Source organism: Haemaphysalis longicornis, unplaced genomic scaffold, assembly GCF_048455015.1.
Source record: "Haemaphysalis longicornis isolate Haplotype H1 unplaced genomic scaffold, Haemaphysalis longicornis Haplotype H1 scaffold_67, whole genome shotgun sequence".
Taxonomy (NCBI): Eukaryota; Metazoa; Arthropoda; class Arachnida; order Ixodida; family Ixodidae; genus Haemaphysalis; species Haemaphysalis longicornis.
The window spans coordinates 943,682-970,947 of NW_027526419.1; the positions used below are offsets into that span (position 1 = coordinate 943,682).

The 27,266-nt window shown below is 49.1% G+C and overlaps 1 protein-coding gene across 1 annotated transcript; it reads right to left on the reverse strand.

The window, feature by feature from the left end:
* Nucleotides 1-956: 956 nt before the first annotated feature.
* On the reverse strand, nucleotides 957-27,241 carry LOC144144244 (F-box only protein 11-like). The gene is made up of 12 exons (XM_077675615.1): nucleotides 26,721-27,241; nucleotides 25,532-25,558; nucleotides 19,023-19,286; nucleotides 15,001-15,311; nucleotides 14,125-14,409; nucleotides 12,568-12,786; nucleotides 9,187-9,594; nucleotides 7,644-7,981; nucleotides 6,354-6,793; nucleotides 5,485-5,593; nucleotides 3,931-4,029; nucleotides 957-3,192 (listed from the first exon to the last, which is right to left on the reverse strand). The coding sequence occupies exons 1-12, from the start codon at nucleotides 26,818-26,820 to the stop codon at nucleotides 3,063-3,065; spliced, it is 2,730 nt and encodes a 909-aa protein (XP_077531741.1). The 5' UTR covers nucleotides 26,821-27,241; the 3' UTR covers nucleotides 957-3,062.
* Nucleotides 27,242-27,266: the final 25 nt, after the last annotated feature.

Consider the following 27,266-nt stretch of genomic DNA (forward strand, 5'->3'; position numbering starts at 1 on the left):
GCTTGCGAACTGTAAGCCTAATGGACATATGCTGTCCATAATTAGTATTTTTTTTTTAAACTACAACAATAATGTTCAACATTTAATTTGTGCTGGTGTTGTACTTTGAGAAATACAAGTTACCAAAACAGCTACTTTTGCAAGGAAGGTTCGTCCCAGATCAGCAGCACAACACCCGCTTCTTCAGTTGTGTCTGGGGAAGTGGTTTAACTTCTAGCAGCACAAGTTTCACCCATCGTCGACAACATGCAACCTTAAAGTTGGCGGCTTTTGGTGTTTTCCACCTCGAAATTCTACCAGAAACTCCAAGCACTCACAACCCCGTCTTTCGGCTGCTGGCTACCCTGCCTGCCCATTGAGGGAATGCACTTGCCCAGACCACATACATGGCACAGAAGGCAAATTTGCAACTCCAGCTGACTTCACAAGCTGTGTGCTACACTGTTCTGAACAATAATCAACCGACATCAGCATGTGTAACACCTCGACATTCTACAGTGGCGAACTTTGAAAAGTGGTAATAGGTTGGGGTCTTTCAATACCACCTGCCAAGTGGAGCCACAAAAAAGTTCTTGCATGGCTCAAGGTAAATGTAACTGGTAGCGAAGCTTCCATAGAAGCCCGTACGTTCAGAAAATGGCGGCTCTCAAGCTGCTCATGGGGCTTAGCGCCCTCTGTGCGAGGAGGGATCAACACTTTCATTGAGTTTACTGTACACGAGTTACATGCACTGATGCAGGTGGTTTCTTGAGCAGTGAGTATCCACAGTGCTGCAAACAACTTGTGAAATGAACTGTAGGTCAGAGAAAACACGCCGGTCAGGTCCCGCCAGGCCTTTTTTTTCGGGGGGAAGCTCCAATCGGTGCTACACTGACGCTGTCCAAACTATCCAACACAAGAACGAGCATGCCAAGAGAGGAGTTGCGAAGCCCTCCACAAGTGAAGGTCCGGGTCGCTTTGAGGCGTCCACTGGTTGTTATCAGTGAAGACGTACGGGGTTTATTGCGCACAGCAGATGTCGCACATTGAGGGGATCCCCCCCGAGTTGTACGTGCATTCCAATGGCGCACAGGCTCCTTCATGCCATCGCCAGAAGACCTTTCGCCATCGCAAATGCTGGTGCAAAGAGCTGAGAGTGACGCGCGTGCTACCGGCAGTACCCACAGCTCGTTAGCCAATGCCAGACTACATTCTCTCTGTACAGCTGCACCGAAGAGGCCTTTCACAGCCTGCACGGTGATAAAGTACACTGCGAAATTTCGAATACAAGCGTCGCCACGCCGCGAGTCACGACTGTCGTGGCCCAACACATCCCACCACTGCTATCTCACACGAAATTCGCTCTTCAGGCAGTGTTATCCATCACACGACCCGCTGCCGTCGGCCAAGAACAAACTCGCCCCTTTCTTTTTCAAAAGTCTGAAGTGTACTTTGGGAGCCACAGACAGTAAACAAAGCTACCGTTTGCATAGGCACCGTTTCCCCCGACACATTTTTCAACCCCCACGAGTTACAACACTACTGCTCTAGTCGAAACACACAAAAGATCAACAAAACATTGTCGGTGCACCAGGTATGTTACACGCAAAATGACTCCGGCGTTGTTCGCAGCCTTGCCTCGTCTCGTACAGCTAAGGGGTGGGGGAGGCAAAATGAAAAAGGAAGTGAGCAGCGTTCTGGTGTTGTTGTCACGAGAAGTGGTGTACTTTATGCGACACACAGTTCTTGGCCAAGACGTCGATGGCAGACAATTGCTTTCGTAGACACACTTACTTCTTTCCACTCTTCTGTGTGGCAGCCCGTGGAGAGCCCCATGCCTTGCGGCAGAGTTTGGCACCTCTCGAACAGCATCCGACAAAATGGCGCACATTTTTAGCCGCAGCGCACTGCACCCTACTTGTGCTTTGCAGCGCTGCATTGTTATAAGGTATAGCGCTACAATCATATGCATGCCCAAGGGTGGGGGAGGTTGTTCCGCTAGTTTGCTCCCTATCCGACGACCAAAAAAAAAAAGAAATCTGTCTTCCAAACTGACGCACGTACACACAACACAGGCAGAGAGAGAGAGAGAGATGTCGGTCATCAATGCATGTCCGCAGTTGCTGAGGTTGTCACGGGCTGAAGAGTGGTACGCAAACACACGAGAAGGTGGGTAAAAAAAAAACGGAAAGACCATTGTAAAACGATTTTCATTACACGTAAATTGAATCGGAGAAATAAACAAGCGGCAGCAACGAGCTGGGGTGCAAGCGCTCGTCAGGTCGTCACCATCTTTCTGCGCTCTACGTTTCGCAAACGCAAAAAAAAAAGTACTCTGCTTACATACACTAGCCCGTCGAAAAGCGCAATAACCGAAGACAGAACTCAGCGGTTAAAAATAAGCTCTTGCGGCAGTCCATTCGAAATGCTCGATAATAGTTGTAGTAGTAGTAGTAGTACTTGTATAGGAGTGTGGGGTGGGGGGTGGGGTGGAGGCGGGTGGGGGTGGGCTTCGAGTAGGTACGCATGCAAAAACTGTCACCACAGCACAACACTTCATTCACTCGGGCGGGTAGGCGCAGTAGAAGTCCCATGAGTCCAGCCGTCGTCGAACCCTCGGCTTCCGACGGTCGAAGAAACGCGACCCCCGTTGGCAGCGGCAGTTTTTTGTCCCGCAGCGACGGGGGGTTTTCTCCACAGCAATGCGCACGCACAAGGCGAGAGGGTGGGGGGAACAGGGCAGTGATGGGGGAAGAGTTACAACACACTGGTGTAGTAGCAGCGATACAAAAACCACGTCGTCACCGTCTTCGTCTTTGCGGTGGTGTAGGTGGTGGTGGTGGTGGGGGGGCCAACTGCATAGCGCGACAGATCCAGCTGTCGGGTGGGGGATGGGGGTGGCCGTCGTCCACCCAACAACCCCCAATAAATAAAAAGGAGGGCCGCAGACACCGGGCAGTTCTTGTTTTTTGGCACTTTGGTCGGTCCACCCGTGACCGCGAAGTGGGGTTGGGGAGGGGGGAGGTGCACACGCGCGCGGTCGACACGATAGAGTCCGTGCTTGGCTTGGCTTGCGGCGGCTCTCAGTTGACCAGCAGGGTGTGCGACTCCATCGGGGCGGCCGAGTCGTACAGGGTGTCCGTGTCCTGCGTCGGCTCGCCCTGCAGCTGACACTGGTTGCTCAGCGTGCCGGCCCCACAGTCACAGAAGAACCTGGGGTGGAAAGGAATGCGCGCATTACGGGCTCGGACTCGCATCACCCTCATACAGGAAGACACCGAGCCCAAAAACAAAATTTACAGTTCCCTTCACAAGATGTGTGCAGCACAAAACTCGTAGTTCACTGCAGAAGCTGTGTGCAGCACAGCTTGTGAAGTGCTGCACAATCCGCCGCCACGAACACATCCAACTCACTGTGAAGAGAAGTGGCAATAGATGGGGGCCTTGCAAGATCCCCCCACGACCGGTGAAACCTCGAAGCCCCAATGCATTGTCGCTTTTTCCTCAGCCAAAAACAAAGGCTTTCCCACAAACAAGCGTGCAATTGTGATGATACAAACATCAATGCCAAAGAAAGAACAAAGGCCTTCCCCACAAACAACCATTCTACTTTGATACGAACAGCTAACAGCTACGCCTTAAATAACGTCCATAAGACTACCAGTAATCCCCAAAGTCGGCAACACACTTTTCCAAGAACAAGCATACAACTTTGATACAAGCAGCAATGCCCAGAATTCCCATGAACAAGTGTTAAACTTTCGGGTGAACAGCTATGCCCGAAATGCGGAAAAGGCTTCCCCATGAGCAAGCCTAACATGAATATGAACAGCAATACCCAAAACTTTGATATGGACAGTAATGACCAAAAAAGGAGAAAGGCTTTTGCCATGAGGATGCCTTTCAGGCCATATCCATGCTATAGACGGAACGGAGGAGCGCCGGCCTTACCTGTCGTGCCGGATGAACTCCACCTCGTGGCCCGAGTGACATGTCTTAATGCAGTTGACGCAAATGGCATTACGGTCTGTCGTGTTACACGTCTTGCAGCTGCAAAGGCAAGACGGGAGGAACCCAAGAAGTGGTGTCAAAATGCATCTCAGCAGCAAGCATCTATTACACACTGCAAACTGCACCTGATGCTGATACAGTAAACCTTGTTACCGGAGACACTCAAAGGATCTGCAACAAAATGTCTCCTGCAACTAAGGTTTCCTGTAACCAAAAATTCTAGAAGCACTGAGGAATGGGACTAGACCGCTTCGTTCTACATCAGCATCAAAGCGCGTTTAGGCGGGTTGACAAGGAAGTACTCGGTACGGCTTAAAAAAAGTGTTCACAGATTTTATTAGCTCCCTTCCCAGCTTACGTACGTAAAGCACTTCACTTTGCAAGCCTTCCTGTTCTCACAATACCATTAGTGCGCTCTTAGATGTTTATCAGCCTCAATTGCCCACTTTCTGCCCTGCAATGTCTTTATCGTGGTGCTCCTCCTCAAGTTCATTCTTTAGGCCCCCATTTACTTTTGCGAAAACCACATAACCAGTAAGCTCTTCCGAGCACACAGGGTTCACATCTGCAGAAACAGACAGCACAAAAAAAAAAAAAAAAAAAAACATCCCCCTCGCGAGGGGCACGATCAAATGCAGAGCATTTCCGGGGGTGCACGACGTTAAGTAGTTTGCGTTACGTTAATGTTGTTGCACTTGTGGCAACTGCTAAGAGAGCGCTCGTCAGCAGTAATTTGAATGAGTCAAGGATATAAGGCGCGTTCGTAGCCTCCCATTCTGTGTCGGCTTTGTGGCACAGTGGGTAGAGCACCATGTACATTGCGTTCCGCCCGCAGGGTCGAGGGATCGAAACCAGGCGCCGGGTAGTATTTTTTTTTTTATATAGTGTAGGGGGAGGGGTGCAGACTACAACTATGGACGCCTATGGACGTCAACGCGGGTGACATCGTGAGTTACTGAAATACTCTGCATGTAAAACAGCACGCGAGAGGCAGGAAGATGGTGAAACGTGTCGTGAACTGCCTGCCGCGGCTATGACGAAACGTGGCGCGGCTATGACGCAACACAATCCAACACAGTCCACTCTAATCCAATCCAAATCCAAACCAATCCAATCGAATCCAATCCAATGACAGACCGACGGGGAGCGATGCGGACCACGACTACGGACGTCAACGCGGGTGACATCGTGAGTTACTGAAATGCTCTGCACAAAAAATTATGGAACCTCTTAAATTCAGGCCCCAACTTTATTGTCAAGGCAGTTTTCCACAAGAGCACATAAGTCCCTCCATATAAGAATGCCCCTCTTCCATCATGTCTCTTCTAGAGACCCAAAAAAATTGCCCTTGGTAACAGAGTGTCTCCTGTATGCAGTGTTCCTAACACGGTGAACACTGAGAAGCCAACCAAACAATTTTCGAACGTCTCTCACAACCAAGCGTCTCATGCAACGAAGTTTTCCTGCACCCGCCAAAAACGTCTTAAAACTCACCGATAGAAGTCGTGCATGGGGAAACTGGTATAGCTGGAGATCTTGTACAGGCATTGGCCACTGGTGACCGCCTTCTCCACGGCGTTGTGGTTGTCAAAGATGCGGTTGCCTGCACGGGGGAGAGAGCACAGACTTGAGCCGCCATCCTCAGGAAGGAGAAAGCACAAGCACAGCCAACCGTGCGTCGCAGGAGGCCGCCAGTCATCTTACCAGACTCCTGTACCCCCACCCTTACCCAGTGGTCTCCACGCAAACGTTTTAGCCAGGTGGCAGCGGAATCCACAGCGTGACCTGCACATCCACTACTTCCACTGACCGCACAAAGGTGAGGCAACGGCCATTTCTCCAACCTAGGCCTAACCAGTGCAAGGATTGTTCAGCAAATTTTGTACCCTGTGAAAGCCTCGGATGATGCTTTGGCTTTCTCTATACTCGGTTACAACTCGAGAACGGCACCACCTCATGTAGTGTATCACTCCGCCAAAGCGCCGGACCCGTGACGTCAGTGCGCGCGCGTTTTGAAAGGGGTTTTGCTATGAATGCGTGATATCGTCTGCCTTGTCTCACGCAGTTTGTTTGTCGTCACTGAAGTCGTTTATAAGCATATAAAGTCCAAAAAATCACGGGAACGGCTCACGCCATGTTCAAAATATTCCCAGTAACGCCCTACTTGCGCCGCACGGAGAAACATCCGGCTACAGTGATAAGGCACAGCGGCAACTTCCGGTGCCGTTCTTAAGTTGTCACCGAGTATAGCTACAGCAGCACCGCAAACCTCACCAATAAAGGTAGCTATCAGTGGATAACCCCCCATTTTTTGCAGACAACATAATCGCCAGAGGTTCCGCTTAGGGCTCAGTTGCAGTCACCTTTGAGGATGGGCTGGACGCCGCTGGCCAGGCAGAGCCCGCCGAAGCGGTTGTTGAAGATCTGGTTGAACTCGAGCGTGGCGGTGGCGTTGTTGGTGATCTCGACGCCCGCGGCCAGGCCATCGAAGATGCGGTTGCGGCGCAGCACGGGGTGGCTCTGGGTGGAGATGAGCACGCCGGCCTGGGCGTTGCGGAAGATGTCGTTCTCCTCGAGGACCCCCTTGCCGCCGTTGAAGATGCAGACGCCCCCGTCGCGGCCGTCGTAGATCTTGTTGCGCCGCAGCGTCGGGTTGCTGTCCGTCTTGATCCAGACGCCCGCCATGGCGTTGTCGAAGATCTCGTTCTGCTCCAGCACGCCCAGGCCCCCGTTGTACACCAGCACGCCGCCGTTCTGCCCGCCCCAGATCTTGTTGCGGCGGATGATCGGATTGCTCCCCGTCCTGCGTTGTTGTTCGGGAGGACACTCTTGCGGAACGCGCTTCGACTGCTATACTACACTACATTTCACCAACCCCGCGCAGAAGGGAAACGTGGAAGCGCCAGTACTGCTCATCATCATCGTCCTCATCAGCCTATCTTTGCCCACTGCAGGGCAAAGGCCTCTCCCATTAACCTCCAATTATCCCGGGCCTGTGCTAACTGCGACCAATTTATCCCCGCAGACTTCTTGATCTCGTCTGTCCATCTCAATTTCTGCCGCCCCCTTCCCCCCTTGCCTTCTCTAGGAATCCGCTGTTACCCTTAATAACCAGCGGTTATCCTGCCTTCGCATTACATCCCCTGCCCACGCCCATTTCTTCTTAATTTTTACTAATATGTCCTTTTCACGGGTTTCTTCCCTGATCCACTCCGCTCTCTTCGCGTCCCTTGATGTTACACCATTCATCTTCTGTTCCATTGCCCGCTGAGTCATCCTCAATTTAAGATGAACCCGCTACGCAGCTGTCTTATACTTTCTTCAGGAACAATGGTAGGCTGCCATTCATTATCTAAGAATGCCTGCTGAATGCAATATTGATACATGGCGTCTAATGTGATCGCTAGAAAATTTGCAACTCTTAACGGATTGCAATGTGTGCCCATGTCTTGAAAACCACACTCGGTAAAACTGCAAGCAAGATCTGCTCATAGACCACTGAACCAGCCGATAGGTATACTGTTCTTGCATATGCAAACAGAACATCACTATTCCGTTCGCTACACTCGCAAATATTATAAGGTGCAGATCACCTTTACACCTAGTTTATACAGGTACAGGTTACAAAAGAGCAAACACGACAGGCCGCCTACCTGATCTGGACGCCCGAGTAGAGGTGGTTGAAGATGTCGTTCTCCTCGAGGCGCCCGTGCCCGTTGTCGTAGAAGTAGACTCCCACCTGCTTGCCCGAGTGGATGCGGTTGCGGCGCAGCACAGGCGTGCTGCCCGTCGTGATCCAGACGCCCGCCAGCGTGTTGGCGTACACCTCGTTCTCCTCTATCAGGCCCTGGCCCTTTTCGTGCACATAGATGCCCCCGTGCTGGCCGTGGTGGATCTTGTTGTAGCGCACTATCGGGTCGCTGCTCGTCCGGATCTGGATGCCCGCCAGGGCGTTGCCGTGGATGTTGTTGTGCTCAATCAGGCCCCGGCCCTGAAAATAAAAGGTGGGGGGCTCAGGGCGGAACCTTGCGGCACGCCCAAATTTTGCAAATGTCATGCATTACACAAGCAAGTGCATGCAGATATCGTGTTGAAGCACAATCTTGTTCCGCTCCCAAAGTGAGCAGTCGAGGGAGGAAAATAAAAAGTAAGGGGCTCAAGACAACACCTTGTGGCACACCCAACTGCCAGGGGACAAAATACACTAGTTCACTTAGCACACGTCATGCACAACACAAGCGAGCACACCGAGACTTCTCGTTGATGCATACTGCTGCTACGCTGCCATAGGGAATCTTGTTCTTCTTCAGCAATGTTGACAAGAATGAACATTAGACCGGACATAGACGGGTAGATTTAGCTGTGACTATATAAGACTATTGATACATTGAGTTTTTCTTTTTAATTCGCTTAAGAATTTGATCTATCCAGGGCTTTCGCACCTTTCGAGAATTTCTTTGTTGTGCCACTGGTTGAAACGCTAAGTTGTAGCACGGCAGTATGTACCTCAAAAATAGGCCATAAGCTTTGTTGGAGTCATTCTGATGTGCCCAGCCTCAAAACCACCCCACAATCTTGCAACTTACAAATAGACGGTGACCTGTTGGCAACTCCATAAATAGAAATAAATGCACGGCTAAGCTTTTACAGACGTAACCGTGCCTGCAGCTCGACTGCAACACCAGTTCATTTTTCCACCAGAATAGACTCCCAATTTGTAACATCAGGACACAATGCGATTCAACACAAACCACTGCAAAACAGACGGGGGAATGCACTCCTCAGTTCAATAACCTGATTGGTTGATTGTAGGGTTTAACGCGCCGACGCAACGCAGGCGATGAGGCGTGCCGTAGTGGAGGGCTCCGGATTAATTTTGACCACCTGGGGATCTTTAACGTGCGCCGAAATCTCGTACACACGGGCGTTTTTGCTTTTCGCCTCCATCAGAAAAGCGGCCACCGCAGCCGGGAATCGAACCCGCGACCTCGTGCTCAGCAGCGCAACGCCTTAGCTACTGAGCCACCGCGGCGGGTAGTTCAATAACCTAAGAAAGGTGGTCAAAATTAATCCGGAGCCCTCCACTACGACGCGCCTCATCGCCTGTGTTGCGTCGGCGCGTTAAACCCTACAATCAATCAATAACCTAAGAAAGCCCCTCTAAAATATTCGAGTTTACCAAGAAAGAAAGATTACCTCGCCAAATATGTAGACGCCACCCTGGTGTCCGTTGTAGATGTCGTTCCGGCGGATGGTCGGGTTGGAGTGCGAGGTGATCCAGACGCCGGCGAAGTTGTTGGAGTGGATCTTGTTCTCCATGAACTGTCCCCGGCCGCTCTCGTGCACGTAGATGCCTCCGGTCTGGCCGTGGTGGATCTCGCAGCGCACCACGGTGGGGTTGGCGCCCGCCTTGACCTCAAAGCCCGCAATGCGGTTGTTGTGGATGTCGTTGGCCTCGAAGTAGCCGAGGCCGTTGTCGAAGGTGAACACGCCCACGTCGCGGCCGTGGTGGATGTGGTTGCGCCGCATGATGGGGTTCGCGTGGTTCTTCACCCACACGCCCGCCAGCGCGTTGCGGCTGATCTCGTTCTCCTCGTAGATGCCCTGCGTGGATGGGAAGGCGGGAAATATTTCAATTTCAAATTCAAGTTCGGGAGGTTTTACAGACCGCATCTATTGGCCGTGGGGTTTGATGTGCGAAAGCATTTCACGCTCCGCAGTGGAGGGCCCCCAGTTGATCTCGACCACTGGTGGATTTCTAACATGCCCAAAAGTCATGACACACCGGTGTTCTTTGTATTTGCCTACACCCGAAAAGCAGCCACTGTGGCCTGGATCCAACCCACGCCCTTGGGCTCCGCAGCACACAACGCCTTGGCCACGGCGCCATTGTAGCGGGTGGCAAGATTTGAGCTCGTCAGTGCAGATGATAGACAAGAACCAGAAATACCGTGGCTTGCTAGCAAACACCGGTTTATCAGTGACCAAAAGCAACAGCCTGGCTGGCCGCAGCTCAGGAAGAACACTGGTCTCTAAAAAATGCAGGCTAGCTCCTCTTTCAGGCAACACAAGTGCCAACCATAAGCAACTTAAAAAACTCTGGTAACACCCCTCCCCTCCCCCCCTTTGGACTACACGAGAATACAGTTAAACCTCGTTATAACGAGATGGGCTATAACGAAATAATGGATATAACGAGCAAATCATAATTCCCCTTGAAAGTCCCCATACAAACCAATGTATTTAAAACCTCGTTTTAACGAGGTAAAATTTGCCCGTTACGGGATATAACGAACAAATTTCGTTGAGAAATCAAAATTTGAGCTAATTTTTAAACAGTGCGCAACGCGGATTTGAGACAGTGCGCAACGCGGCAACTGTATTAGCAGTTCAAAACTCCCGCCACGCGCGCGATGCTGGATGGCGCGCCATGCGGACGCTGTGCCCGCGAAGCCATTCCCACCCTCCTCTCGCTGCGCACGGCATGCAGACAATGGGGCCCTTCGATTTACAGTCTTGGACTCACCGCGGGCTCCCCGAGAAGCAGTCCGACGTTCGATTTTCACATGCATCCCTATGGCTTCGGGGAATCCTCGGACTACCCGCAGACTATCCGCGGTGAGTCCGAGAAGAGCCCCAATGTGTCGCCTTCCTCTCCCCCCTGCCACCTCCTCCCCTGTTCGTATCGCCGACGTCGCTGCGTAGTTGCGTGTGCGTGGGTTTTGGCAGTCTTCAGCCTTACCTTTTATCGTACTGCTCGCGTGATTCCAACAACGCGAGTGCGACAGGCGGGAAGCGAAAGCTAAAGGCTATCACGCTTGAACAGAAGACGGCTATGATAAAAGCCGTCGCATCGGGTGCGAAGGAAGGTAAGGTGCACTCCGTGGTAAGGTGGCAAGAGACTTTGACGTGTGGATGAGTACGCTGTCCACCATCGTGAGCAACCGAGAGTCCATCGTCAGCGCTGTTGCACGTGGCGTGAAAGGAAGCGCTAAGGACAGCGTCGGAGGCACTAGATGCGGTGGACGTGCTGCGCCGCTACTTCGGCACGCACGAGGGCAGCGAAGATGGCGTGAACATAGCGGCCGCAGCTGAGCGAGCCATCGCTCGCATCAGGAAGGTGCATCAACGTCCAATTACGGACTTCTTCGAGCCAAGTCTGTTTGAAATACGAGTTTTGAACTGCAATAAAGTAGGTTCGTGACTTTTCCTTTTTACCTCCGGAATGTGTTTATTTTGCTGACTACCGCCGTGCGGCAAGATGCTATTTCGCCCGCTTTTTGTTTTAGGTAACTACAATGCAAATATTTGCAGTAAATGTCGGCTACGGCTATAACGAAATATTGGCTATAACGAGCAAATCGCGGCGCCCCTTCAATTTCGTTATAACGAGGTTTAACTGTACTTACTTGCAAGGGACTGGAACCAGTTTTTAGACTTTGCATTGTGCAATTTCTGTTTTCCCTTTTAGTCCATTTGAATTTAAATGTACCATCAAAACATTTTTCACGTCAAAAACGTACAATACAATGCTCCGTTAGAATTTCCCACCAGAGTGATGCAACAAGGTTAGGATGCAATTAGGCAAGTTCTTCCCTTCTTCATTGGGGGAAATGATGTGTCACGTACAATGGAAGGCTTCTTCCGTATGATACAGAAGCTGTGCCAAGTTTGTGCCAACTGAAAAGATCAGAGCTCTCAGTCCTTGTTCAGCACTGAAAGGTGCTTTCTTAGCTTAGAAATGTCCCAACAAAAACAGAACTCCCTCCATCTCCAGTTTCGCCAAGATTTCTTTTCTTTCTCGTAGTGCCAGACATTGCAAACTCCAATGTTACACCACACAGTTTAGCAGCTGTAATGGTGAGAACGGCACTCTCTTCCATTTTCGGCATTTCCGAACCGATCACTCAGTATGGCGTGCCTGCAGGCTCCGCCAGTTAAAGGAGCACTGACACCAATTTTCGGCGTTAATATTATTGCACAGTTCGCTTCCTTCACTCAACATAATACCCTGGCTGAAATATGAGCGGCCTGCGACGCGAAGAACGTAGTTCAATTGGATCTCATTTATCGCGCCGACGGAGCAGCGCGCGGAGCGGCACTCAGCAAATGGACATCAGCGTGACGTCAATCCAAGAGCGGAAAAGAAGTGACCCGACAGCGCTCGTCAAAAACTCGTGACGTCCCTTCACGCGCGCGACCCCACGAGCGGCGAGCGGGCGCAACACCCTCTCAAGCGGGCGCCGGTGACGTCCGCACAAAGCGGTGACGTCTGTCCGGGAGTCTGTCATATGCGCCGTTCGGGATGAAAGCGCGGGAATTTGAAACAAACGATTTTCAGGCCGTTCAATGTAATTAACTATCGCGCGCTGAAGTATTTGAAGGGCTGTTTCGGGTTCGCCAGACCATTAAGCATCGATAAAAACAATAAAAGTGGAACATGAAATTTTCGTGTCAGTGCTCCTTTAATTCATACAAAAATACCCACCCTCCCCTTTTTTAAAATGAAGACCCTAATATAATCAGAGAGCTCAACTTCACTACTTAGTGACTCGTTCTCAAGAGCCTGGAACCCACCTGTGCGTAGTCCGTGATGTAGAGTCCAACATTCTCGCAGTCGGAGATGTCGCAGCTGCGCAGGCAGGGCTCCGCTCCGGCGCCACTGACGCACACGGCCGCTCCGACCACGGACGTGCTGCGGATGATGCAGTGGTCGATGGTGGGCGAGCAGTTCTCGTTGATCTCCAGGCAGTAGTGCTTGTGGTGGGGCACCGACGACGTGATGTCCGGCGTGAACTAAGAGGAGAAGATGCAAGTTGGATTGCTGAACAAAGCCTTTGAAACAGCTGCGGCTCATTGAATTTTTACCGCCCTGGACTGTCCCTTTTACCCGGGAAGGAAAGATCAACAGGCCAGAACAATGTCTGCGTAACAGTAAGGTTCTCAGCAACGAAGAATTGATGTGCTGAGACGTAGACAACCACGGCCTGTGATTTAACTCCGCACTGGCACTCAAGGGGGGACACCCCTCTTAAAACTATTTCTTTTAATTTTTAAGTAAACTCTGTGAAACTTGTCAGTCTTGCTGCTTTCCCCCCACTGATTTCAAATATGGCATTATTTTTTTAGTTGGTCAATTACGTCCTGAGATAATTAGTGGTAATTAACCATTTTTGGAGGAACAATAGACAAAACTGTGTTGGTCAGAAAACTGTAATCTTTACATTTTCCAACACTATGAACCCTGGCGAGTGCAATAAGACAATAAGTTTTTTTATTCATCGCTTGGAACTGATTTTACCGCTCATTAAACTTCAGTGTTTGAAGTTGGCACTCAAAATGGCTCCTTGCCAGTGTTGCCACCAAGGTTTAACGAGCTGTAAAATTAGTTTCAAGCGACGCATCAAAAAACTAATTGTCTTATTGCACTCACCAATGTTCATAGTATTAGAAAATGTAAAGACTACAGTTTTCTTACCAACACAGTTTTGTCTATTGTTCCTCCAAAAATGGTTAATTACCTCTAATTATCTCGGGACCTAATTGACCAACAAAAAAAATAATGCCATATTTGAAATCAGTGGAGGAAAAGCAGCAAGACTGACAAGTTTCACAGAGTTTACTTAAAAATTAAAAAAGTTTTTTTAAGAGTAGTGTCTCCCCTCAAATACTGTGGAGACCCGCATGCCCGCATCAAATTCCGCAACCGCAGCATTGCTGGCAAATGCCCAAGTACAACTTTCCAGCATTCAAAATCGAAGAACAGTAAAGAAGAACCACATCTCGGTGGTCACAAATCCAGATGTCCACAACTCAAATTCAGCCCACAAAAGAGGAAGTGCAGTATCTGCTAATGGCAGCAACAAGTTTGGCCTAAACGGGGAAACAAGACAGAAATCAATCCCGCAAAGGCCACTAGAGGAGTCAGCAACTTGCATTTGCTTCAAAAGGGACACAAGAAGTCTAAAGCCAGTCTAAAGGCCACTGAAGAAGTCGGCTACTGGCTTGGCTTCAACTGGGTCAGAAGACAAACCAATCCAAAGAAAGCCACTGGAGAGGTCACCCACTACTCTGGCTTCAACCACAACACCAGAAGGCGCAAGTCAATCCAGAGACGAAGAAGAAGCCGGCTACCTTGAGCGTGAGGTAGCCGAGGTAGGCCCCCCGGGCGCCCTCGACGAAGGTGACGGTGGAGTCCGTGTCCCGCTCGAGGATCACGTGTTCGGCAACGTTGCCCGGCGCGGCCCCGATGAGGGCCACGCTCGTGTCCACGATGAGGAACTCGCCCTTGTAGGTGCCCGCGTGCACGAAGATCACCGGCCGCTCCACGTCCTCGCAGAAGTTGAACGCCGTCTCAATCGTGTCAAAGTAGTTCAGCGACCGGCCACGGTAGCGCTGTGGCTGGTTGTCGTACTGCGCCTGCGTGGGGTCGGTCGGCAGGGGGACGAGGACAGCAGTTAGTGGACGTCGTCATCACGCAGGTAGTGTTCACTGCAAGGCATGTTCTGCCTCGCCCCGTGTTTTTCCAGTTGCTTCTGCTTTACAGTGCTCTAGAACATCCTTTCGCTCCAAACAACTTGATTTCTTCCTTCCGTCACGTTAATGGCAGGAGAGGAGGATGAGAGAGAACAAATGGTGAAAACGAAGGAGCGCAAGGGAGGAGGATGAGTATGATGAACAAAAGATGACGAAGACAGAGAACAAGAGATGTGAAGGATGAAGGAGAACAAAGGAGGATAAAGGTGGCGAACAAGGGTGAAAAACAACAAAGGATGAAGATGGATAACAAAAGAGGAGGAGGAGGATGAAGAACAAGGGAGGAAGATGAGGATGAAGACAACAAAGGATGAAGGTGGAGAACAAAAGAGAGAGGAGAATGAAGAGCAACAAAGGATGAAGACAGAGGACAAAGGATGCAGGACAACAAAAGATGAAGATGGAGAAAAAGGGAGGAGGCGGAGGACGAAAACAGAGGAAGAGCGAAAAGAGGAGGAAGAGGGGACCGCCCACCTGGAAGTGGGGCCGCACGTGGATGCCCCGGTGCAGCTGGCGGAAGCTCTCCTTCCAGGGGTTGGCGCAGTCGGCCTCGTCGGGGGCAACGAAGTCGAACTTGCAGGGGGCCGGGTGGAAGAGGGGCAGGTCATACTCAAACACCCCCTGGTACAGGGTCTTCCACAGCTCCGTGTCGTTAGAGATGGTGTGGAAGCGGCGGCACACCTGCGCCACCCGGCACAGGTCCTGCTCCAGCAGGTACGAGAAGATGGTCAGCAGCACCTCGTCCGGCACCTCCAGCAGCAGGTAGTGCGCACCGCTGCTGCCCTCTGCGGTATCGGGAAGGGATGGTTGCACGAGGTGAGAGGAGGTCGAAGCACACCGGCAAAGCACGCTCTCCCTCCCCCCTTCAGTCAACGTCCAAAACTTTACCACCCGTTCCCAAAGTGTGAAAGCTTTGTCGCAGCAAAACTGGGCCAAAAGTGCACCAAAACCTTTGCTAGAAGTGCATCTCTAACCTTCGCTGAAAGTGCGTCCCATCCATCGTCAAACCTTGAAGGACCCAAATCACAAACGGAGCCACGCAACGATTTTTCGCGCGCTAAATAAACGCACCTACGAGCGATCTCAACGCATACCGATACGTGGTTTATGAGATAATAGTATGTCACTATTGTACACCTTCTTCGCGATCATTTGCGTGTATTGTCTTATCTAGACAACCATTCTTTTATTAAACGCGATTTTCAATTAACCATTTTTGCAGAATGGAAGCCCGGTTTCACGCATGCGCTGTGTGTCCAGAGATCTCACGAGAGCTTTTGGGTCGGCCAACCGGACTGTGCGGAAATGCACTAGTTTTTTTGACAGGATGCCATTGGGCCCACTAAGAAAGCTTTCACTTTAAAAATTAGGCTTAAGGGGGGACGTGGCTTTCAAAATCAACTTTTTTATTTCTTTGTGGATTTTGATGAAAATTGGCACAGCAACTGGAAATGCTTCTGTGATAACACCATAAAAATTTGAAGTTAATATTTTGATAACTTTTTTATGTATGAAATTTTCTTTCTGTTCCGCTTGTACCGAGCTTGAGCGGCTTATCAAACACGATAGAAAACTTGTTCGAAGTGCTTTGCATTCCCAAATGAATGGACGAGGTCGTGACAGTTTTAGAATTTTTTTTTTACAACACAATGTTTTTTAGTTTTCATTTTTTTAGAGGTTAATGTGCAACAGGCATGTCAACTGTGAACGATTATTTGAATAAAAAAATCACAAAAAACAAATCTGGAAAACTAAAAGTGTCACGACCTGAACAGTTCATCAAGGAATGTAATGCAAGAAACGGAATCAAAATAGACCCAGCGGTCACGAAGAAATCCCTGGGACAAGCGACACAGGTGGCAAAAAAAACTGTTTTGAGAAAACGGCTTCCGAAGTTGCAACATAGGTTTCACATATCAAAAGTCGTCACAGTTGTAGCCTTTCATGTCCTTTTGAACATGGGGCTTCTGGAAGGCCTTGCCTTGAAATTGGAGTGCCTTTTCAGCCTTTCTCTTTCCAGAAAACATCATTTTCAGCTCCTCCGTGAAGAGTACATACCCCCCTTTGCAAACCAAACGGAGGGGAGATGGGTTTCAATGGGCTTTCAATGCAAAGTAGGTTAGTTGGTTGGCTGTATCGCACTGGACAACCTCCTTTTGCAGTGTTGTCACCATGGCAACAAGTTAAGCATTTTTTTTACTTAAATTTGAACATTTTGGCTTTTTTTATGTTTTATCTTGCCTGGCACAGCAACGTAGTACTCATAGTGCAGGTGTTCATTGCCAAAAGTTTGCATACCACAAGGTTGAAAATGAGCTACTTTGAAGCTTGGTAGAGTATTCTGCATAACTCCCAACTTCAATGCAAGAGCATATTTTTTTTTACTACTTTTGACATTCAAGGCATCCAATATTTCTCGCAGCACAGCTAGTATGCCCTGAGCAATGGTATCAATAATTTCTCTGAAAAAATCACTGTTAAATGCTGCCACAGTAACGTACATTTTTAACGCAGAGAGCATATTTTTATTCCTATATTACTTACTCAAACCTGTTTGCATGAAAATTACAAGTGCACGGGAAACGTTGCGCAAGAAAGGCGATATGGCTCGCGCGCATCGCAGCGCACGCTTACCGCGACATATCGAGCTTTGATTATACCTGATATGGCTGGTCAGGTCGCTTTTAAGATTAAAACTAACGTCGCAGGCATTAATTACAACTACTGGCGTTCAATCGTAACCGGTTGCCCAGTCATGTGATGCTCCAATGCGCGTCGGCTATGCCGTGCGCGCCGCAGCGTTTAACGCGTCGACCGTTTCTTTCTCAAGGCTAGCGAGCCCACAGTCAAAACACAGCAATAACTAAGCGTGTAAACATCGCAAATCCGACTAAAAGTTCACTTCACGAACCGCTATCGCAAGCGCGCACACCGCGTCACCCTCCGGGGTCTGGCGACGGTAGAGTCACGCGCACCACGAAGCGTTCTATGACCTCCGCCTTTCGAGCCACACAACTTCCCGTAATCTGGCTCGTTATCTCTGGCATTCCCATCGCGATAACGTCCGTGTTGAATACCACAGATTGAACAGAAACTCGGCTGAGCGAAGCGGCGAAAATGAACTCAATCCGCTCGCTACGCAGCTCAGGCGGCCGCCATCTTGCGTTGCGCCCAAGACATCCAATCAGGAGGGTCGGTGTTCTGCGCCCCGACCGGAGGACCAATAGCGCTTCAGCATCTATATCTAGCTTCGTTTGTGCGTCGTTTCTTTTCTGTCGTTTGTGCGTTTGTGAATGAACGAAGATAAAAGAGACGAGCGGAACGGGAAAGACGATCGCTCGGCCGATCTGACCATATCAAAATGGCCGCGCCCGGTGGCACCGTTGCGGAGATAGAGCGCTCCGAAAATTGCCGTTTTTTCGCCCTTTTGCGCTGATAGTTTGTCACCGCGCCTGACAAAAGTATTTTTTTATGCCACTTTGCGACGCTTTTCAGCGTAAAAACTTTGCAGACGCACAGAATAGGAAACATAGAAGCCGAATATGTTGGTTTCAAAAAAACGATGTTTTGGTCATTTTTCCGAAGTTGAAAGCCGCGTCCCCCCTTAATGTGAAAGTTTCGACGACGGTCTCATTTAGTGCTACGATTACCAGTGATAACTGTAAGAATCACGCAACGCAACCATACGCCGCAACAGTGAGTTTGCCCCCATCACTTCTGTATCAGGAGGCTCCAGTAGAGTTTATCTTGAAAGGAATGGGTCTTGGAGGTATCAGTAACGATGCAGTCTTTCCCTAGCTTCACCGCAAAATGGCGATTGACATCTCAGTGGAGACCACTGGGGCAGACCACTCCACAACGGAGTCCTCTCCTCCATACAGAAGGTGGCCTACAATGATTGTGCACCGCTAACACCGACATTGGGGCCAGCACTCTCCCTTGCACATCTCCACGGTTTTGCGAAGCAGAACGCTAGCCCTTACACCCGTTGCACCTTTTAAGAGCAGGAGAGGTGATATTCTCTGCATAACGTGCCCCAGATTATGATCTCGGGGAAGCTTCCAGTAAACAGCTTACAGTGCAGAGAATTTTCCGCCCTCAAGAAGAAAAAAAAAAAAAAAAAACTCAGCGCTGCCAAACACATTATCAAGGAAGGCAGTCAACGAATAACCCGAGTAAACACATTTCCTTCAATGTTCGCAAACATTTAAGATCTAAGCCATGCACCTTCTCTGGCACCGCCTGGCGACGTACCTGAGAAGGTGACAATACCAGTCATCAATACCAGTACCAGACAATACCAGAGAATACTAGATCTGTGCCACCGCTATACCAGTACCATCAATTCCAGTACCAGACAATACTTGATCTGTGCCACCGCTCCCCACCTTTCATGGGAAATGTCCAGTCAACAGTAAACAAGCACAGGTAAAAGCTAAGACCAACACCCCCGTCCGCACCTACCGCCACCAGGGCGACACCAGGGTCGCACTCACCTTCTGAGGAGGAGGAAGAGGAGGCTCCCTGGGAGGAAGAGGGGGTGCGGCGCTGGCGCTTGCGCGGCAGCGGACAGGGGGGCGCCCCATCGTGCGGGGGCAACTTGCGCCGCAGGTCGTAGGGCGGCTGGTGGCCCCCGCCGCCCGCCCCTCCCCCTCCGGCACCACCCCCGCCCCCAGCGCTGCCCCCCTGGGGGGGACCCCCGCCCCCCACCGTGCACACGCCGCCCAGCACGCTCACCAGCGTCTGCTCCACACCTGCACCTGCACCACCAAGGAGGGGGGGAGAGTAAGGCACCACTCTCTCCACCGACAGTCCCCCTCAACAAAGACAGCCCACCAAAAGACCCCCCACGATCACACCCCCTCAAAGTGTTGAGACCTGGCCTGGTTGTTCTGACTGGCCGTGAGGTTTAACGCGCTAAGCTACCCCGGGGCTACAAGACGTGAGCAACGGCTTTCACGGTGTGATCCTTAGGAAGGAGCTTTCATGTTTTCCTTGCAGGCATCGGTTTATTCCTGTTTACGTTCTTATTGCATTTCTGCCCTCTTTGTGCCACATATCTTTTTGCCATCTTTATGCCACTTCTGTACACTCTTTGTTGTATACTCACCCCATCAAACGTCGGCGCACAATATTTTCTCTACGTGTCAAGTTTTCTTTTGTTTATACGGTAAAGTTGATCATGCTATATTTGAAGTAAATCGTTGCTGTCTTAATGAATCGTACTCTATTATGTCTTTGTAGTGAATTGCCCGTTGCCATGTTAAACACGTCTTCACCCATTCCGCAACAATGTTCCCATACATCTCATGTACAAATGTGCTGTAAACGTCATATGCTGCAAAATGTAACGGTCTTCAGGAACTGGCCAAACTGCCTAGAGTGGCGTTTAGCCCTGAAGAACCACCCAAACTTTTCTGGAAAAATAAAGATTGAAAAAAAATAATAATAATAATAATAAAAAGCACACAGTAGTGGAGGGCTCCGGATTAATTTTGACCACCTGGTCATCTTTAGCACGGGCCCAAATCTCGACACACAGACGTTTCCACTTTTGAACTGCACCAGAAAAGCGGCCGCAGCGGCCGGGATTCAAACCCGCGTCCTTTGGGCTCAGTAGCACAATGCCTTAGGCACTGCGTCACCACGGCAAGTAGGTAGGGCTTGTTGTTCTAAAGATTCGAGCGCGATAAACACCACAACACCAAAGAAGTGGGACGGGACAAGCACTCCAGCTTCTTCTGCGTCGCCGTGTTTATCGTACTCTAATTTTTTGAGCAAGCCTGTACCAACTTCCCTAACAATACGTTTTAATAGGGCGGGTTGGCACATAATCGGAAGAACGAGAACACAGCCTGACAGACGGGAAACACGAAAGCAGAGGCAGCAAGATTTTGTCTCTTCTTTCGTGTGTCCCGTCAACCGCGCTGTTTTCATTCCTTCGATTGCCCCCTGAACTATTGAAATTGAGGTGCAATGCCGCTTAAAAGGGCCCTGCAACACTTTCCTCAACTTTTGTTCTCAATCCTAAATGGTTGCAGAACGTAGTCAAACAACACATCCAGCACTTAGGTTAGGAGTTCTCAAAGTACCTCAGCCAGAAATTCCTGCTCTATGCCCATCAGATAACTTGGAAACTTGCTCTCTAAAGACTTTTCACTCTTTCCCGGTCTTGGAGTTCTTCGAACGTTGGAATTGCGTCATTTACAGCGGTGTAGCAGCCGCGGCGGCCGAGAGTCAAACTCGCGTCCTTGAACTCAGCAGCAGAACACCTTAGCCACTAAGTCACCACGGTTCTGATTGTTCCCAAGTGTTCCTGTTAACACTCGCATTTGGTGTTTTACCTGACACTCTACAAGTATGCAATCTGACATTTCTGCCTAGATTTACTGGTAAAACATAGATCAACTATTTTATAACAAAACAAATAGGCATAAAATGTTCGCCTAAACCTCGAATGATTATTATTTACTCTGTTCCCAGGAAACCCAACATTTTTCATGGTCATCACAATACGGAGCACGAAAACTAAAGAAAGAAACCAGTTGTGGATACTGAATAAACCGCGAGGGGTCGGAGGAACTGCCAGTTTTTACGCAGTTTACGGGAATAAAAATTAACAAACGCAGGAAGGAGAGGAAACGAAGCAGTGTTGACAAAAAGAAAACTGAACTCTGACAAGCTGTGGATAATCAAAGCTTCTTTGCTGATGGGAGTTACCGAAACAGCTGCACCCTACTTCACTTCCATGAGTATCATTAGTCTATGTTAGAGCGTCACTACGAAGTACATCGGCAAGTCCTCTGCTAGTGCGTACAACAGTTTCTCCTTCTTTGGCCTTCACCCTGCATGGCCCTCCATTTTCAATTGTAGTCGGACAAATTTGCGTCACTCTGAATGCGTCCAAAAGATATCGCAATGCTTAAAATGGCCACACAAGGGGTTCAGGAAAGGGTCACAGAAGCAGGGTTCGTACGAGCTTCAAAAGCAAAAATTCAAGGGTTTTCAAGGACTTTCAAGGACTAGAAAACACATTTTCAAGGCCGCCGTCTAATGTTTTATCTGCGATTATTTACAACTTTTTCAACACAGTGCGAAATTTCGTTATTGCCCAATACCCAAGCACATTAGTGCACATTTAGATAGGCGCTAACGGGTTCGTGAATGCTGCCCCAGTTTTATTTTTTATTTGACAGCTGGCATTTAGAGGTCTTTCTTTTTTCCTGGTGTTTTGCTGAGGCTGTTTGATTTCAAAACTTCATAATGTTGCCTGCATCTTCTGCTTTGTCAGCAAGAATATGAGCTGAAATTAAATCAGCAAGTGTTGCTGCAAGGCAGGAATAACTATGTACACGTCCACCATTTGCACGTAAAAGCAAACGCAGATGGAGCGTATGAGGCACAGCAAACATGCAATGAGCGGCCGTCCACAGACTAAATAGAACATGCAAGATAGAGAAGAGAAGCCGGCCTTCACTGGATTGTATCATGACATGGATTCTATTGAGGAATTCTGTTCCCAATGTTGCCTCATAATAATGACAATCCACCAAACTCGTAATTTCATGCAATACACTGAAACTTGATTGTTACAATGTTTCTTTACATTTTTAACACCTAAAATCCACGACAAACACTTTAAATTCTTGTGAAAAGACAGAGTCATTGGTTCTCTCCAGAAAAATCAAGGGTTTTCAAGGACCATTTAAAAATTCCAGGACTTTCCAGGCCTTGAAATTGACACTTCTAAATTCAAGGGTTTTCAAGGACCTGTGCGAACCCTGCAGAAGTTGTTCGAGTTGCGGGGCAAAGTGCAAGACTAGAAGTGGGCTCTGTCGCTTTTGCCAAGTTTTCCTGTGTTGGTCCATTAGAGACAAGACAGCGGCCTGCGACAGAATACAATGTGGCCATGTCCCCACCAATACATACAGTTTCGTTGTTGACCAAAAAAAAAAATTTACACAAAGTTTGAAAATAACACAGCCCCATATAAGAGTCCTTGGTACAATGAAACTGCATAGGAAATCGAAAAAACAATAAATCTGTTGAGACAGTTTATCCAGAAGGAATGCCAAGTACATTACGACACACCACAACAGGCTGAATTCTCAAAATACAATGCAAGGTTACGATCAATCGCCTGTAGTAACGAACAGCTGTGCGAGACCATGAAGTACTGATACACAGCTGTTCTGGTGTATCTATTTTGACAAGCGCTGTTTTGTTGACACAGCCCCTATTTTAATTTGCGCGACACTTTAGGCAATGGGCAAAGAAGCTGCCACTTTCGCTGACTGCCCAATTTGTCGAAACGTGCACGCCTTCCTTGCTAAGTCTATGGGCTTAGGCAAAAAAGCTAAGTTTGCAGCAAAACAGTATATATACACTGTTTTGCTGCACTGATAAGCGACATGTGTTATCCCGTTCTCCGATGATACCGAACCGCCCGCTCGAAGATAACCACATGTGCTTAGATTTTTAATAATCTACAAAAACAAGATTGCAATATGCCAAGCCCTTTTAACCGCTTGTTTCTTGCTGACCTGTCTTCCTTTGAGAACCCAGTTTCCACATTATCAAGGCAATAATACTTTGAAAAGTATGTCAGTTCAACGGTACTAATATTACAAGAGCACTGTACACAAAACTTGACAAAAAAAAATGTATTGTAAAAAGTTTCAGGAAGGGTTATCACAAAAAGGAGGTGCAGTTAAAACTTCCGATCTTTTACCCCTACCCGGGATTTTTTACATCCAACACGAAAATATCGGGCTCTGGTTCACAAGACGTCACTACAGTTAACTACAACCACACGAGGTCACAACGCCTACAACGCTAAAGAAATAAAATTTAAGAAAAAAAAAGGCATTTAGCGGTGTGACGGCAGCAACACGTGAAAAGCCAGAGCAGTGCACAAACTCACTTTCCACACGATCGACTGGGGATTCAAGTTTCAACCACTGCCACAGTGATGGCTTGTTTCTTCGTTTTTTTTAGTTTCTATTTCATAATGCTGTCAAGCAACTTGAACTTTGGAAACTGATATGCGCAGCCTCGTGAACCTTTTCTTCCTCCTCGCCACACTAAACTCCAACACAACACACTTCACAGTGTTTGAATAACAACTCCCGCACAAATTACAGGATAAAGCCAAATGCTTATTAATTGTCTTGGTCTCGTGAACAAAACTGGTCAGTAAAGAAGAAATTATACATGAAGTTCACCGGTGCTTGTCACGGAACGTGCGAAGAAGTATGGGATCACATTAGGAGGGGAAAATATTGCAGAACTGCCACTATGTTTGTTTATAAATTTTGTCCCCTTCAAAAAAGGTTCCAAAGAGTCATATACATGCAACCTTACTTCATTCGAATGGCTGCATCATCAGGATTGTCCTGACGCCAATTCTAAAGCTAACTTCAATCAAATAAGCTCACCAGCTTCATTGCCTCGTGAAACTATCACCCTGGTTGAGCTTCAAAACAACATCAACACGCCATAAACGGATACAACGCACAAACATACAGGCAATTGCCACGAACCAGATGTGAATGGCGCAAGTGGTGAGGGCATTATTGCACTGCCACTGAGAGGGCATCATAAATTTGAAATCGAAATCACAAATTGTTTCGACTCCCCTTTCTTTCCCCCAGAGGACTGCTAAGATACAGGTGAGCTTGAGTCCTTCAATATCTGTAGTCTGTCTAACTGCCTGAAGCAAGAATGAAGCCAAACAGCATAGTGCCTTTACCCCGTTAAGTGCCCTAATATGTTTGTCTTGGTTTGAGTGGCAATACCCAATGTCTAGCTTCTGTCGAGAAAATCAAATTTATGTACTTACTGCTCCACCAGGTATATCACAGAGTGCTTTGCACGTCATGTTATGGTGGCCAGAAAGAAAAACTTGGAATCCACCCATTTAACCACTAATTACTGAGAGCGACTGCACGAATGTTTCCTACCAAATGGTGAAGTATTAGATGCCCAGGTGATTAAATTAAACAATGTTGGTTATGGTACCACCAGTTACTTCGCAGCTTTAAGAAGAGCAACTTTGTCATAACAGCACAATCACAATCATAAATTTTATTTTGTCGACAGAAGCTAGGCATTGCCACTCAAACCAAGAGCAACCTAGTAGGGCTCTTCACAGAGGCTGACGTTTTCTTTCGATGCACAATCTAATGAAAACTTCTCATATTCGAGAGCTAGCGTCAACATTGGGGGTAACCTCTAATGTCAACGACCAAGTGGTCCAATCCAATTGCCGCTGTAACGCGTAGGAGTGCATATACCACTCAGCGCCCCGATTCAAAGATTTCAGGGGATTCCCCATGCGACATCAGGTGGTTCCCCTTGAGATTTCTCGAAACTCTTTCCAGAAGAGCCAGTTTCTCCTCAGCATCACATAACGGCACTACAACTGCCGGGTTTGAGGGGTTTCCCCTTCCGATTCATGGCAGCCTTCTTAACCATTCTTCGCAGTGCACTCTAACGTCACACTTCGCACGCTGCATTTATAACATCGCAACTCTCGTGCCCTGTGCAGGACCTCACATGCAGTTCTTGCAGCATGCTTCGCCAAACTTCACACAAACCAGCAATGCTACTACCCCAGGTTGTGCTCAAAACTGAAGGAAAAACAAGGAAACGGACAGTTTTGGAAAATTCGCAACAAAAAGCACGAGGCAATCAGTTTCCACAATCTCCCCCCATACAACACACCCCGCCACTGTGACACTTCACTCGCAAAGCACTTTTGTCACGCGAACAACGAAAACAATCTTTGCAGCAACCTTTGAACAGTGCGGGCACACGAATGCAGGAAGGCGCACAACTGAACAAACTTCTAGTTCACATTTTCCCTGTCCCGGTTCAACGGAACAAATTTTCTCGGCGTTGCTGAGTACACCAGAACGTCAGCAACACTCGGCCAACACTGACAAGCAACAGTGCTTTGACTAGTGTCAACAGCAAAAGAACTGACAGAAGTGACTGCGCTTACCACAATCCTGCGGACCACTGGGCTCATCTGCAAAGGACCGGAAAAAGATAAGCTTGTATCTGCGCACCAAATCTTTAAAAGTTATCTCCGCAATATTTTCTCGCGTTTTCGACAGCCAAGATTTCAGTGTGGTGTACAGCCGAACACAGAGCGACATGCAAAAGTTTCTCAATCAATTTCCCGGATGTCTAGTACGTTTATCCGCGTACTGCAATTAACGGCACAAAAAAAAAACGCTCGACGGACGGTTCCTCACACAAGACGCGTCACATTTAGCCTCCGTATATGCCCAAGCTGTAATTAACGGTTTTGCGTTTAAACGCCTTCACGCCTACAAGCCACGTTACATTACATCTCGTCCAGCAGATGAACTCTCCAGCTCGGCGGACTGCGAAGACCGATTTCGCTTGACTATTGTGCGTGTGCTGCTCTCAGCGACAACAAAAAAAGGTCAGCCCGACCTAACATACGCATCCGGGCAGATTCAGCTAAGGCTACACGCTAGCACACGCACTTACAAGAACCTCATCGGAGACGCGGACAGCTAACACGAGACATGCCTTCCGAGACATCCCTCGGCGATCGGTCCGTCAGCGCCCGTGTTACGCCACAATCCGACACAGCTCACCAACGCGGAATTTGACGCAGACCTTCCAGAGGATTCGCTCCCACCATACGGCCACACACGACTCGATCGGCGATGCACGCCGAACGCGCCTAATGACGCGTGCTACAAGAGCCGCATTCCCAGCGCAGATTAGGGCCGCATCTCGCGTTTCACACGCGTCCGGGGTGCGTAAAACGCACAGCTTGTACGACGGGGCAGGGCCTAGTTGGCCCAACAGTCAAGCTTAACGCTTCGATCGCCGGCCGCCAACCACGCGGGGTTACAATCAATGCCGCCGCCTCTGTTTTGCAATACCGAAGCATCTTGCCGAAAGGAGCATTCGGTGACGCTGTCGGGGGCCCCGAATCGAACAAGGGCCTCCGATGCACAGCCGAGGCACGCGTTCGAGAGCGGCTGTTCGGGTCTAGGACCGCGCCCCGATCAGCGGACAGAAGGAACCTAGCCTCCGGAACGTCGGCGGAGGTCTAAACAGCGCGGGGAGGCGATAATCGCGGAAAATATTCCTGCCGACTAGGCCTAATCGAGGCCCAAAGGATCCCCCACAAAAGCAGGACCGCGTACCTTCGTCGAATGCCCTGGACGTGATCCCGGCTCGCTTGACGGGCTTCTTCCGCGTTTTGCGCACAGTCTGTCTCGACGGCCGGGTCGCCGCACTGGACATCTTCGGGGAACAGGAGTCAGCGCGGAGATTTTTTCTTCTGCACCACTTAACAAAGGCAGAACTTGTCAACCACCCCCATCAACCTTGCTGTGGGGCCATTTTCTTGTTCCATGTCGTGAACGTCGGGAAACATTAGGCCGACCAATCGCGGCGCCGCTGGCGGTCACGTGGGGTGCTCTTTTGGTTGACTACCGCAAAAACCACGCGCAATAAGCGATGCACAACAAAAACAAAACCGGAAAAGAGTAAGAACAAGCTGTTCGCAGTTAGGAGCAGGCTCACAAACAATTAAAATTTACCGTTGATACTTTTTTTTATATTGTCACCGCTTCGCTGAAGTAAAATACAAACGTTTTTTTCCGCGGCGCAGCTGGAAATTGGCGCTGCATGCCGTGTTACTCGAATACCAAACTCACAATAATGCGCAGCTCTATGATTGGCTGCAT